The sequence below is a fragment of the Dermacentor andersoni genome, chromosome 1, assembly GCF_023375885.2.
Source record: "Dermacentor andersoni chromosome 1, qqDerAnde1_hic_scaffold, whole genome shotgun sequence".
In the NCBI taxonomy this organism is placed as follows: domain Eukaryota; kingdom Metazoa; phylum Arthropoda; class Arachnida; order Ixodida; family Ixodidae; genus Dermacentor; species Dermacentor andersoni.
In genome coordinates, this window is record NC_092814.1 from 232,816,699 (window position 1) to 232,832,457 (window position 15,759).

At 46.0% G+C, this 15,759-nt stretch overlaps 1 protein-coding gene across 1 annotated transcript in view; it reads left to right on the forward strand.

Annotated features, from left to right (window-relative positions):
* Positions 1 to 11,836, forward strand: part of LOC126547975 (glyoxylate reductase/hydroxypyruvate reductase-like) — a 43,039-nt gene extending 31,203 nt beyond the window's left edge. The window contains exon 9 of the mRNA XM_055063445.2: positions 11,558 to 11,836. Within this exon, the coding sequence (XP_054919420.1) occupies positions 11,558 to 11,682 (125 nt within the window). The 3' untranslated portion in view covers positions 11,683 to 11,836. The remainder of the gene's footprint in view (positions 1 to 11,557) is intronic.
* Positions 11,837 to 15,759: the final 3,923 nt, after the last annotated feature.

The window sequence follows — 15,759 nt, forward strand, 5'->3', positions numbered from 1 at the left end:
GATAATGCAAGAAGGAAAGCAGCCAGGCACTTGCACCGAAGAAATGCGCACCGTCAAGCAGAAACTAGAGGCAATAGATACGGAGCGATATCGAGGAGCGATCGTGAGGGCGAGGGCACAGCGGCTGTTAGCGGGCGAAATGCCCACAAAACGTGCTTTCGGCTTGGAAAAAAGGCACGCCCGCAAGAATGACATACCAAAAATAGAGTGGAACGGTGTAATCTTCGTAGACAAAGGAAATATAGAAAGGGCCTTTTATGAATACTACAGCGGGCTCTTTGGTTACACCAAAGTAAGAACCGAAGACTTCAAGACCCGTTTCCTCTCTTTAATGCCGCGGCTTAGTGATGATACGAAAGAGCGGCTAGAACTGCCCATTTCAACAGAAGAAGTGCGGAAAGCCATAGAAGACCTCAACCCGGGAAAGTCCCCAGGACCAGACGGGCTAGTAGCACCGCTTTATAAGGCATTCAAAGATGATTTAGCACCGGTTTTGGCTACACTGTTTAATGAGGCTTATGACAAGGATATGCTTCCTCCTTCATTTTTAACATCCCATACAATTTTAATACCAAAAAGCGAAGATGAAGCTAGACTGCGACAGGTTACCGCTTACCGACCCATATCCCTGACTAATGTAGACTACAAGATCTTCATGAAAATTCTGGCTAAAAGACTCCAAGCCGTGATGCAAGAATTAGTGGGACCACATCAGACCTGTGGTATCAAAGGTCGCACCATATATATCAACATACACACAGCCCGGTCCGTGCTCGAGTGTTGCGACGCTTTGCATGAAAGCATCGCAATGCTCCAGCTCGATCTAGAGAAAGCCTTCGACAGGGTGCCGCATGACCTCTTGTTCTCTGTTTTAGAGCACGTTAATGTCGGATCAGTCATCTGCCAAGGCGTAGCCATGGCGTACAGAGGATGCACGACGCGGTTGTTAGTAAATAAGGGGGTGGGAGCGCGCATCCAAGTGCAACGCTCTGTGCGTCAGGGTTGCCCCCTGTCACCATTGCTTTTTTGTTTGTATATTGAACCTTTTTGTTTGAGCGTTATTGAAAGCAACAGCGTTCATGGTTTTCGTTTGCATGCGGCGGAGGTCCGCATTCTCGCGTATGCTGATGACATTGCCGTATTCTGTGCTGACTACGAAAGCGTTCGTGTTGTGGTTCAAATTGTGAAAGACTTTTGTTCTGTGAGCGGGAGTGCTGTGAACTGGGCTAAGTGTTTGGGGTTCTGGCACGGCGACTGGCCCTTAACCCCAACGAATTTCGCAAACATGACTTGGACAGCAACCCCAGTAAAATATTTAGGAGTGCCGCTGGAGAATTATCGCGACAGTGAGCCATATTGGAAATGCCAAGTTGCTGAAATGCGTGAGAAGGCCGACAGGCTCAAAGGCTTCAGCTGGTCTATTTTCGCGCGTGCCACAATTTGTAACCTTTTTTTTGTAACCAAGCTGTGGTATGTCTTGCAAGCAATTCATTGTTCTCGCGTCAATGTGCAGAAGCTGCACCGTGTATTTGCGGTTTTTGTGTGGGGAAGCACTTGGGAGCGGACACGACGCACCAATCTGTTTCACCGCGTCCGCTCTGGAGGACTAGGTTTGGCCCATCTATATCTGCGCCAGTTGGTTAACCGATTTATGTTTTTTCGTGACACGAATGACCCCTTTTTGCGAACTGTGTGTCAGGTTAGGTTGGGCAGGGTTTTGCCAAATTTGGTTGTTAGTTCGGAGAGTATGCAAGGGAGCATTTTTGGCTTTCTTAAAGAGGTGTACATGGCATGTCGCGTCTTGCAAGTGCGATTTTCGTTTGAATATTTGTCAGTGGTGTCGCGAAAGAAACTTTATAAGGACCTGTGTGAGGTCTTTCTTCCGGTACCGTTGTACAGGTCGTTGTACTGTGCAGGTCCATGGCAGTCAGTTCTAAAACGTGTGAAAAGAATGACTGTACCAGGCGGAGTTAAAAGTTTCTTCTTTAAGCTCCATACGAACACTCTTGAAGTCAAGACGTATTTGGAAGCGAAGGGTTTCTTTGTGCCTTGGGGAAATCATTGTTTCATATGCCGGAAGCCGGAAACTATCGAACATGTTTTCTTAGATTGTTGGGAAGCCCTTTTCTTTTGGGACATTCTCCAACGCACGATTAAAAAAGACTTACCGGTTGATGCTTTCGGAATTAGATTTCTACCCGTCGAGAGTGAAGACGGGGTTCCTTTTGACATGATTATGATATTGGGCCTGCACAGTATTTGGCGATCCAGGATGGCGGTCAGCCACGCAGACATTGATGCCAGGCCGATAAGACAGTATTTTTGTGAATCTGTTAGTAGAGCTATTGAAGGATACAAGATACAAGACCCAGTGCCTGAGTGGCTTCCAAGAATGGAAGCTTTGCTACACATGCGTGAATTTTAATCTCATCACGTAACCCCAAGTGAGGGTGACGTATTTTTAGCATACGTGTTGTGTTCTTCGCGCGGACTGATTTTGTAAACTGACGTGTTGAAGTCGGCAATAAAGAAAAAAAAAAAAAAAAACTCGTGGCTGAGTGGTAGCGTCTCCGTCTCACACTCCGGAGACTCTGGTTCGATTCCCACCCAGCCCATCTTGCAAGTTGTTTTTATTTATGAATTGCCTTCCGGGATTTTCCGCTCACGGTCAACGCCGCCGACGATTCTGCGACACGAGCTCCTTAACGCTTTCGCGTTAAAATAATTTTCAATGCATATACACACAAAGCTCCATGCATGGCGGCAGCTGCTGAAGTGCCTGCCGCCAGCAACTGCCGTTATCAGATATATTTTGGCGTTTCTGGCCAGCTCCTGTTAGACGGTAAATTCGCGAAATGCGCAAACTCGTAACACACCAATTCGGGACAATTGAAACGTGGTCATCAGTCACGTGAAACGATTGACGAAGTATAAATATTAATTGAGCACGCATAATGTGAATATAATTATGTACAACATGCAATCACTTGGGTGTTTACCTTCAAATTTTTGTTTAGATATCGCGCTTGTACTGCTGCTTTGTTTTTGTTGCAGTTTCGTAGGAAAATAGCATTTTATGGTCCCGATCATTCAAATATACTTCTTGGCACTATTACTTGCCGGGTTTGCAAGATCCCACGCACTCTAGGAATTGATGTACGCGAAGCTTTGGTGAGCCGGCAAGACTAAACCGTACGTTTTGCTACACCGATACAGCGTATCTCGATAAGAGACGCCCAGGCAACGAACGCCTCCCGCAACCGCGCCAAGGCCGCGGATAAAGCTTCTCTTTAAAACGGGAATGTAATGCCTTCGTCTGCGTCTCTCGTGGGGTCCGCATCACACCTAAGACCATAGGCGGAGAGTTTTCATTTTTCCGGGGGGGAGGGGGGGGGAGGGTGCCTGACCAGCCTTGTCATTGACACTTTTCATGTAATTATAATATTTGAGAAGTTGAAAAATCAATTAAGACTAATTATCTAATTAATATATATCTAATTATCTAATTAATATATATATATATGACTCGGACGAAGGCCGGTCCTCCGGCCGAAATGTCAGTAAAAACATAGGCCTTAACGTTCATCTTCTTTTTTTTTCTTTTTCGAATGTCATGCCTTCGGGTGAGACGCGAAACCCTTCGTCTTGTATTTCACAGCCTGAGCCTTCTCGGTAACGTAATCTTCCTTCGCGTAATTGTCGCATACATGGTTATCACTAATACCGCTTCGCCTTTCCGGCGAAACTGCAGCCTCTCTTTCTTTTTTCTTTCTTTTCTTTTTCTGTGAGTCCGAGTATAAGCGCTGCTGCGCATGACTGCTGTTCATTCTGATTTCGAGCGAATCCAACTTGGCATCATTTCGGTTACTGAGTGAATTATACAGTGTTCCCCAACTATCATGCACCAAGACTTAAAGAAAGAGCAGTTGCGTTAGTCGAAGAAAACCTATTGTTTCCAGTACAGTGGAGTAGCCGCCAGTAATTCTTTCGTTACTGAGATTTAATTCGGTAATTGCAATTAATTATCTAACTTGATAAGTACTGTCCTAATTTTCGAAGTGTTAATGAGGCATTTGTAGGCACTAAAATGACATCTGTCTGTGGTGTTTTCTGCGACGTACTAATTGCGTACAATTTTTTTTTCCAAATGGCAAAGAAACCTCACAAAGTATGAAAAATACCATGCACGTCAGTGCGCTCCCACCAGCATCATAAAGCAGCGCTCTCAAATAAGCTGATTGAAAGCAACTGCATTGCCTCTTGCAAGCCTGAAGAGACAGCGCATCACCTTGATAATGACACGGAAGGAGCACCAACAGCAGGTTTCGCGGCTTCGCAGCTATTCCTTTCTCTCAATTCTAGGCACAGTTATTATCCGTCTCTCAAGGCCGACTGATCACATTAATAACAAAAGCCCCTTGATAACGCGGCCGAAGCGCCGCTCTGACCTCGCACTAAATGCTAAAAGCAATGTAATAGGCATAGAATGTTTCAAAATCCTGGTTTTGCTCGCACCGCATCGAAAGAGTGCGCGCGAAGCTATATTTTCCACCAGAAACTTGCTTCGGACCAAAGCCAAATTAAAGTGACCGTTTTATTTTTCATGAAAGTGTATACGTGCTGCAAAAACAGGTTTGTAAACAGACCGGGAAGCGACCAACGTGTAGGGAAAAGGCAAAACCGGTGCGTTCAAGAAAGTAAATATACCACTTCTAAATGAGCCGAATCGGCAATCACGATATCTGCACACACGAAAAAAGAACAAAAAAGAACAAACAAACAAAAACATCAGATTTCAGTGTGCTTTTATTATCTATGAATTCGTAAGCTCCGTTGAACAGCAGCTGCTGCCTAGAGGACGTGTTCGAATAGATCTCCTTCTGCAGATACGCAGTACTGTGTCCGCTTTATCACATCTTCAGTGGTTTTCTTGATGACCGACGCCGGAGTGCTACGGCAGACATCTGTTATCCTTGCCTTGAACTAATCTGACGTCCATCTCTATCGCGTACGCGCGATCTTTCACATAACCTCAAAGAAAGAAATCAAGTGGAGAGAGGTCAGGTGGCCTAGCCGGTCAATTTACAGACCCGTGCCTTCCAATCTATTGTGCATGCAAAGCCGTATCCAGCCAGTTTCGTGCTCGGCTGCTGCTGTGAGCTGGCGCCCCATCCTGCTGATACCACAGAAGTGGAAGATGTGACAGCGGTACTTCGCTAAGAAACTCTTCCACCATTCCTTCAAGTATTTCGTCCACGTAACCCTATCCAGTTAATATGTGATCGACGAAGGTGGGACCGATTATAGCACCGGCGTAATTTCCGCACCACACATTGAACGACCACTGGTACTGGTGTCGAGTGCGCTTTACCCAGCGTGGATTGGAGTCACTCCAACAGTGTGCATTATGTTTAACTTACCTGGCCGTTTCTGCAAAAATTGGCTACATCTGCGCACATGATGTTGCTCAAAAAGTCCGGTGACTCATCGGCTTTTGTGAGGACCCAGTTCGAGTAATCTAAACGATTTTACAGGCCCCTATCTTCCAAGCATTGGTGCTGTAAGGTTGTATGGGTGAAAGGCCTTCGTGTAGAATCCTCCAAACTGATGACTTGGAAATTGGTGCCTGGGCGGCCACGTCCCGCACGTTAGCATGAGAGTTTGAGGCTATAAATGCTAGAACATCCGTCCGTAGGCTAGGACTCAAAGATGGTGTTCTCCGCCGCTGCTTCTTGAAGCTGCCGGTTTGTCACAGGTTTTCATCATCTCTGATGACAGTCGATGCGTTTGGTCTACCGCCACACTTCCATGTCTGATATATATATATATATATATATATATATATATATATATATATATATATATATATATATATATATATATTTGCGGTCTTCCTTTTGTTGCCATTTGCAGATCCCAAGGGAAGGATCATGTTTACCTTCTGCTCATTGGAGAAAGACATGGCGACTGGGACGAAACAAAACGCACCTTTAAGCCTTTGCACTGACGTGGTCAGTTTTGTGGTGATAGGTGTCGCGGAAAAAAAAAAAAAACATCCGGGCACTTTCTCTATGCTAAGACAATAACTATCACAGCTTGTTTCCAACTAACACCAAACGCGACGTATTGCTTCGGCTGGGGCGCGGCAGAAAAGACACTAGCTCGATTACAATGTCGTTCTTGATTTCCTTCATATTGTTCTGGATAATTCAGAGGGAGCCTGTTCAAGGGAGCTGCATTATGATTCGGGTGGAATCGCAGTCACGTGGTATTCTCCATATATCGCGGGGTTCATTTATCAGTCGGAAAAAAATTAGTACGCAATTAGTACGTCGCTGAAAATACCGCAGTTAGATGTCCCTTGACTGTGCCTTCAAATGCCTCGTTGACACTTCGATAATCAGGATAGTACGTCTCGAGTTAGATAATTAAATACAATTACCTAATTAAATCTCAGTAACGAAAAAGTTACTGGCAGCTACTGAACTGTACTATAAACAATATGCATTAGGTTTTCTTCGAGTAACGCATTGCTCTTTTTTTTTTAAATCTTGATGCGTGATAGTTATTGGGACACCCTGTATATATTTATGACCTTTGCATGTAAGTGACGATGTTTCCATCCCTAATAAATGTTGTAAATTATTAGAAATGTTTTTTTTTTCCTGAGTCGCTAGTATTACTTACTGGAAAGAGAAGCGAAAGTGAGACACATAACATTCACGTGCATTTCACACGCCATTTGAGACTCTGCCGAAGGGGTCACTGAAGTCTATAGGTTTTTTTTTTTTTTTTTCATGGTCAAAAAAGCACGCAAAGCAACTTGAAGCGTGGTGAACATACAGCAACATATTCATTCTCTAGGCATAGGCTATCCGTACTTCTCGAAATAATTTTTAATTGGCTTCCTTCATTTCTTTCAAAAATATAATAAACTTAGTCATGTGTGTATATTTAAATATATTGTGTATGTGCACAGTGGAAATTTAAAACAAGGTTGAAGTGAGAAAATACGTATGAGGCAGCCGCCGCTAGTGTTTCTAATGCGCGTGTCCTCCTATTGTCAGGAGCTGCAGAAATAAAGCGAAAGTATGAATTAAAAGCCGTGCATGTCCGCACCAACAATGATGCAGCAAGCTATTAGCCCCAGTAAAATTTAAAGTGAAAAGTTCGCGGAAAGTCAAAAGAAACCTCAAATGATGTGGGTGACAAAGCTCTGGTAATGGCACTTTAGGTGTGTATGTCTGGGGGGGGGGGGGGGGGACGTTCGGCATCGCCCCGGGGGTGGGGGGAGGCTCAGCCCCCCCGCGGAAAACTCCGAAGGCGGCTCGGTCCCCGGAGGCCACCGTAGTCGGCGCCTATGCCTAAGACCGTGCTTTGCCGCACCACAGCTGTCGGAAGCGACCGGTGGGTGGCGTCATGGCCGCTACGTTTTCGACTCCACATAACGCGAGGGGCGCAGAAGAAGGCAACTTCGAAAGTCTTTCTTGCCAAATCGGTCAAGTAACCGTACCGAGTGTTATACTGAACGATGGGGGCCATAATATACAATCTCACTGCGAAACTGGAGCAAGAACAAAGCAGAGGTGCGCTCAAAAACTTTTAATTCAAGAGAGTAAGCAAAAACGCCGGTCATTGGATCGTAAAGCTTAATTTTAGAGCTACTGGTTCACGTCGCGCCGTCCTAAAACGCCTGATCTGCCTGTTGCCATATGCAGTTCACGAAAATTTCTGCATACAATGTTCCCAGTTGAATGTTTACCCTTTGATTGGCAAGATTGGCAACATCTTAGCTAGTTCCGCAAGACGTCCGAATGAGCTGTATTTTCACTTATACCATGCGAAGTGGATAGTACTTTGCGTCTTCAATATTCGATAGAGAAAGGTTCTTTTGATTCATGGAGTTGACTCTTTCTTCTACCGAATTATTTCTTACTCCAGGTTCTTTAAAAAAATATTTGTCATACGGCAGCTTGCGCAATCCTGACGCTGCTTAAGGGAGCGATTAATACTTGTAAGAGAAATCGCCGCGTATATCGTCTCATAATTAGTAAGGTTCTATAAATTAATTTTTAATCATTTACTAACATTTTGCAATTGCCAAATTACGTCGGCCTTACAAGGTGGCGTCACCGTTCTCACGCTAGAACCGTTTGTAAGAGCAGATACTAGCCCATCGCGATGTTGGACACACGAAGGACTCTGGACATACTATCAGCGAAGGTGGCCGGCCGGTAGCAAACATCACTTACAAACAAAAAGTCTTGTGAACATGCTCCTCGAAGCAAGAAATGTGCCCAGTCGATGATTATCCCCGAGCATCGTAGTGTAATTTCTGAAACACGCGCGGTCGTCATTTATTTCCAAGCACTGTCGTAATGAGTTTCCAAGTGAATTGCTTTCGCCGTTCTTTTGTGTGTTAAAAACGATACACATTGAGAAAAGCTGCAGACCTAGGATGGACGGTCGAGACATGACAATTTCAGCAGTGCCGAATGCTCCGCGGCTGCCAATGCAAGGCAGTTTTGTTTTGTTATTTTCCCATTCTGCATGGCGAAACTAGCCGCTGTCCGTCGCAGAGAAGAGGGGAAGCCTGCGGTAACTAACTGAAAAATAAAAAGGACACCAGTGATACGTCATATACAGTTATACCTTATCGGCTGTCGTTTATCGCCGCCACATCCACGTTCGACATCCAAATACCGAAGCCTGCTCACCAGGCACGGTGCTTGGTTGACAAAAATTATTGATAGGATTTTACTCCCCATAGATTCGTGTAGGCAATGAAAGGCATTTCTCGTTTCAGTTACATAAAGCTTTCTTTTTTTTCCTTTGCGCGACCGTCGGAATGCGGCCGCAGCGACTTGCCATGTGACACACGACCTCGTGCTCAATAGCACGACGCCGTATACGCAGCCATCGTAGCGGGTGGCGTGGTTGAGAGTAGGGGCACGTATACGTGCATGCGAACACGTGATTGCCACCTGAAACTTGCGAGGCTGCTGGCGCAATAGCGACAGAGAGGAAAACGAAAAGCTCATGCAGCGCACTCTTGCAGCTTAAATGGGTACTGCAACATTTTTTGACAGCAGTAACACAACGTTCGCGATCTGTAGACAATGCTGCCACGAACGTGAGAGCCAAATATTATTTCACTGCATGCACGCAGCAGCACACAAACTCGCACAAAAGATCACGGCTTTCGGGGCTCCCTGTATTTTGCCGCGGTCGATGACATCACTGATCATACGAAAGCCCATGGACACCAGTCATTGGCCTATTGTTCATGACCATGAGTTTACTCCCGAGCGAAAGCATCGCGCGTGCTGCACACTCCTCTACAATCTTCTAGCAACTGGGAAGCGGCGGTTGTCAACGCATCCCGCCGTTCTGTCACCGCTCCTTTGTCACTATCGGGCAGTTTTGTCAGACGACAACCTCGAAGGGTTACAAAAGTGCACCGTGGAAAGAAGTAAGAAAGGAGCAATAGGCAGGACATTGCTATCGACGCCGCCCTCCCCCCATTTCCCCAGGTGAGAGGGAACGGGGAAAGCAAACAATGTGCTCGTTGTATTTCCGTTATTATTAAGTTGTTTTCAAAAATTTATTCGGAAATACATTCATTTAAAGGCATCGCAGTCACTCCAGTGTGTTCTCCCTTACGATGAAAAGATTTTGCGGGACCCATTTAAGGGGAAAATAAAAGAAAGAGTAGGCAACTTGTGTAGTTAACCGTGAGAATAAAATGATATAGTACTCACCTTAAATATTTAAATTATTAGCCTTTTATACCGTCCCGCTTCGATGCTAGCTCCTGTTCACAAACCAATTGTAGCTAATGAACTGATGTATTCAATGCAGCGCAGATTATATAAAACTGCACCCAACTGCTCTTTTACTGCGCTAAACAGTCGTGGGGCAGGAAACTGGGTCACCACTTCCCTGACTCAGTAAGTCCGTTACGCCCGCAAGGTGTCCGCATGTGGTGGCTCTGATTTAACGTACGATGCAGCAGCGAGGAAGTTATGGTTAATAGACTGAGGGTAGGCGCAGTGGTGTTCATACGCGGCGGCGCTGAAGTCAACGCCGAACGGGACGTCATCCAAATTTCGTCCAATTTGTGCCCGCGTCCAGACGGTGCAATTCGCCCGCAGCGGCCGTAAACGACAGTAGTAAAGCAGCGAGGCCTTTGCATGAGAAATTGCGGGGCCCGATGAATCCGAGGAGGGCAATTCGCACTGGCTTGCCTATGCTGGCAAGACGAGGTGCGGCGTGCTACTAGAGTGTGAAAAGCGTCGCATAGAACTTGCGCATCGTCGCGGCTTGCCCGAAAGATGCGTCGAGCGAGCGTCTTGTGGGGTCGATGGTGTGTATGTGGATAAGTTGTGCGATAATTACGCAGATCCAACGCAAATGTTGGTATAAGCTTTAGGAAAGTGGTAAATCCTATGCACCTAAATGCAATGCGTACAATTACGTTTATTTTCATTTTATGCAACGCGTAACCTCATGCAATGGTTATGTTCATGCACTGCACCATTCACAATCTGTGGCGAAATGCAAGCACCAAATGAGGCGGATGCATACGTGGAGGCGTCGACGCGGGACGCCACGAGGACGAAGGCAACGTATGGTGCTTGTCGAGGGAAGAATGACAGGTGTATGCATAGAGTATGACATACCCCTTGTGTCACAGTAGCGCATACCCATTTTGCCAGGATTGGCAAAGAATGGGCATATACCCAGTGGCATATACCCAACGGCCTAACAATAATGTATAGCTCAAATATAAGAAGTTAAAGAAAATCAAAGAACTCGTTCAATATCATGATCTGTGCTACTAAGATGTCTACGTGCTTTAGAGGTACCTATGAGCCGACATCACGTGTATAATTTTTATGCCACGATTTTTTTTTATTACGCATAACAGAGGTGAGCTCACTGGCGTTACTTTGTGGTTCATAATTCCGTGCTATATATGTCGGAGCATCCGGTGGCGCATACACACTTGCCAGAGAATTCTGTAGGCCAATTATAAGAAACTTGAGAAAATCAGAGAAGCCTCGAATATATCATGCGCTCTTCCAATAACAGACCTATGATTTAGTGATTACTATGAACCGGGATTGTGTGTACAGGTTTTGTATAGCGATTTAATGTTTTACTGCGCCGAACACAGATGGGCTTACTGACACGATTTCGTAAGTCAATTCCTTGCTCTATATATAAGCCGATTTGCTAGGTCCTATCGCGCAAAATACCGACCAACAGGCACGACACCGTTGTCGGCTATTCAAGGAAATCTCGCTTTAAAAGGTGGTCGAAAAAAATGTGTCCGGTGAAGTACGTGAGGGAGAGATGGAAGTGGTGCAGGAATCGTCTGTGCTTGAGGTGTGACATCGAAAAGTGAGTTGTCTAACGTAGTACTTGACTCGGCGTTTCCATAGGTCTGCCACCTCCGCCCCCCCTCTCTCTCACTTCCATGCTTATGTGTTTCACGACTCGAGCTTTGCAGAGAGTATTTAAGCGTGACTCATTCTCATCTTAAATTTCCCAGTCATCACGCCCAACATGGCCTCGGATGGCAAGGACGCCAAGGTCAAGACTGCGGTAATGTGCGCTGAGAACATCCTGGCAGCACTTGAGGACAAGTACCACGCCGCGGCCAGCCTCCTGTGCTGACAGTCGGGAAACCTCAGCTCCTTTACAAGTGCCGTCTCAGTGACTTCAAGCGCTGAGACTATTGGGGATCACGTTAAAAACAGAAATTAAAGGTCGGGAACTTTCTCGGGTGATATTTCCTTACAGTTGACTTGCATTAAACGACTTTAAGAAACTCAAATTCTGGGCTTTTGCGTGCCAAAGCAACGATCTGATCATGACGCCACTTGGGGGTTCATTAACGTGCACCTAGATCTAAGTACACGGGCGTTTTTGCATTCGGGCCCCGTCGAAATGCGACCGTGGCAAACGGTTTGGAAACGGTATAACGGCTTCGATCGAACCCGCGACCTCGAGCTCAGCAGCGCAACGTCATGGCCACTGGGCTACCGCGATGGGCACTAAGCGACCACGCCGTTATAGTAGATGAAAAGAAAACACAGCTGGAATCGTGTATGCAGGTTGGCAGATTGTCCATGAATATCGCAAACTGCATATATTAACAGTTCAGATATAAACTTGTGTATTTACTAAGGTAACCGCAAATAGAATCAGGAACACCTTAGCCTTCTGTCAACCAAAGGACCAGGCAGGATTCCGTAAAGGCTACTCAACAATAGATCATATTTACCCTATCAGTCAGGTGATAGAGAAATGTGCGGAATAATAACAACGCTTATATATAGCTTTCATTGATTACGAGAAAGCGTTTGATTCAGTCGAAACCTCAGCAATCATGGAGGCATTACGGAATCAGGGTGTAGACGAGCCGTATGTAAAAATACTGAAAGATATCTATAGCGGCTCCACAGCCACCGTAGTCCTCCATAAAGAAAGCAACAAAATCCCAATAAAGAAAGGCGTCAGGCAGGGAGATACGATCTCTTCAATGCTATTAACAGCGTGTTTTACAGGAGGTATGCAGAGACCTGGATTGGGAAGAATTGGGGATAAGAGTTAATGGAGAATACCTTAGTCACTTGCGATTCGCTGATGATATTGCCTCGCTTACTAACTCAGGGGACCGATTGCAATGCATGCTCACTGACCTGGAGAGGCAAAGCAGAAGGGTGGGTCTAAAAATTAATCTGCAGAAAACAAAAGTAATGTTTAACAGTCTCGGAGTTTACGATAGGTAGCGAGGCACTGGAAGTGGTAAGGGAATACATCTACTTAGGGCAGGTAGTGACCGCGGATCCGGATCATGAGACTGAAATAATCAGAAGAATAAGAATGGGCTGGGGTGCGTTTGGCAGGCATTCTCAGATCATGAACAGAAGATTGCTATTATCCCTCAAGGGAAAAGTGTATAACAGCTGTGTCTTACCAGTACTCACGCACGGGTCAGAAACCTGGAGGCTTACGAAAAGGGTTCTACTTAAATTGAGGACGACGCAACGAGCTATGGAAAGAAGAATCATGGGTGTAACGTTAAGGGATAAGAAAAGAGCAGATTAGGTGAGGGAACAAACGCGAGTTAATGACATCTTAGTTGAAATCAAGAAAAAGAAATGGGCATGGACAGGACATGTAATGAGGAGGGAAGATAACCGATGGTCATTAAGGGTTACGGACTGGATTCCAAGGGAAGGGAAGCGTAGCAGGGGGCGGCAGGAAGTTAGGTGGGCGAATGAGATTAAGAAGTTTGCAGGGACAACATGGCCACAATTAGTACATGACCGGGGTAGTTGGAGAAGTATGGGAGAGGCCTTTGCCCTGCAGTGGGCGTAACCAGGCTGCTGCTGCTGCTGATGATGATGATGATGTGTATGGAAGTCCGGAGAATGTCGAAAAATAAAAACGAGCCTTTTTACGTTGCGGCATGTTGAATATCGCAGGCAGCGGAAAGTCATGCTCTCTTTCCACCATCTTTCTCTCTCACCAGCCTTTATGGGAGAAGTTGCTACGCGGAAAAGACATGAGAATGTGCAGAATTCAAAATTGATGGTCTAAATGTTTGGCTCAACTGCTTAGTGTGTCTAAAAAGTGGCTTTTCAGATTCAGGTTGACAAGCCTCGCTCGAAACGTTTCATTTAAGCAGCGCGCACGATAGTGCAGAAATAGTATATACCTCCTGTCACACATTGCATCATACAAAATAAGCAATTGTGATGTAACCGATGCTAGTGGAACGAAATAGACATATGCATATATGCACTGTAATTATGAAAGCAGAGACAACTAACGCAAATCTATATTTCAAAATATCTGCCATGATATGTGGAAGACAGCACTGAAGTGGGAATATTATGTTTCGTTAAAAATATTTTAGGCTAAATATCGCCATAATAATTAGCAGTGCAGTAACAACCAATAAACATAGTCTAGTACGCGTAAAACATAGAAACAAGAATTACACCTGCGCGAATTTATATCTATACGTAACAGTACAAAAAGAGAGTGAGTGAGTGAGTAAAGACCTTAATTGGAAAACAAGGTATTGACCGTTGACCTTGTGCTTAGGAAGCCATGAACCCCTGGGCCCGGGCGGCTTCTTCAGCTCTCTTGATGACCTTGGCCTGCAGGTCAGGGTCGGAGCTGAGCAACACGGCCTCCCACTGCTCAGTATTACTTATTTCGTGATTTGTGCGATTTTCCGCTTGGCACAACCATATAATCTGGAACAGACCCGCCTTTTTCTTACAATGGTTACATGTATTAGGGTATTGGTCCGGGGGGGGGGGGGGGGGAGGGGTAGTAGTAGTGATAGGCTACGAGGTTGGGGTAGGTGTTCGTCTGAAGTCACCTCCAAGCTGCTACTTGTCGCTTGTTAAGCGATTTGTGTGCTGGCGGGTACACTGCCCTGGCTAACCTGTAGTGCTGAGTTATTTCCTGGTAACTGGCCATGCGATACCTCTCTGATCCTAGCGTGAGCCGTCCGGATGCTCGGTTGGCGAGTCATCGAGCGGCGGTGTGGGCGGCATCGTTGCCGGGTAGGGAGGAGTGTGCAGGTCTGGATTGGTCGTGATCTGAATTGGTCGTGGGTGTTGGTTGGTGTCTAGTATGTGTTTTACGGGAGCCAAGACCCGACCTTTCGCAAAACTGCATACTGCTGCTCTGGAATCGCTAATAATGTAATGACAATGTGTGGAGGCTATTGCCAGAGCGATAGCCGCATCTTCCGCTGTTTCATTGCTTCTGGTTCGGATTGAACCACCAGTGCGCATTTGACCTGAGGAGTCCACCACTGCGAAGGACATATAGTTGCGTTCTATGTATTCTGCTGCGCCGACATAGACTACGTCTTTGAAGGCGTGGAATTTCTTATGTAGAGCTTTGGGCCGTTCGGCCCTCCTTGTGGAATTCGGGGTGCATGTTTTTAGGGAGTGGATTAATTTTGAGATGGCACCTCTGATCGTGAGGAATGTCTGCTTTAGTGCTTTGCATCGACTCGTAGTTGATGCCGAGATTCTGGGGGAGGTTTCGCCCGGCGGCACTCTGAACTAGCCTTTTGTATTGAGATATATGGTGCGCTTCCACAAGTTCCTCGAGGGTGTTGTGCACAACTAGGGCTAGCAATTTAGAGTTGGCCGTTCTTATAGGCAGCCCAAGAGCCTGTTTATAGGCCCTCCGGATAATTCCCTCTATTTTCTCTTTCTCATTCGCTTTGAGGCAGAAGTACGGGGTGATGTAAATGATGCAGCTGAGCGCGAAGGCTTGTACCATCCGTATGAGGTTGGCTTCTTTCATGCCAGTGTGTCGGTTGGCAATTCTTGAGATGAGTCGCATCGTCTGTTGGACGCACGCTTCTAGTTTATGAATGGTTTTGCCGTTGCGCCCTTGAGCTTGCATGAAGAGGCCGAGTACAAGGATGGTGTTCACCACCGGGATCGCGCCTCCTCCGGCTTGCACAGTGATCTCTGGGGGTGGTCCAGCGTCGGATTTGCGGTTTGTAGGGGCTCTGAGTAGGAAGAGATCCGATTTTTGCGGGGAGCAGGCGAGGCCTTTGTCGGACACATACTTTTCAATCGTGTCTACAGCTTGCTGTAGCATGGTTTCTATATATCCATCGCTACCTTTAACCACCCACAGGGTGATGTCGTCGGCATAAAGACTGTGGTATAGATCTGGAATCTGATTAGGTTGTTCCGGTAATCG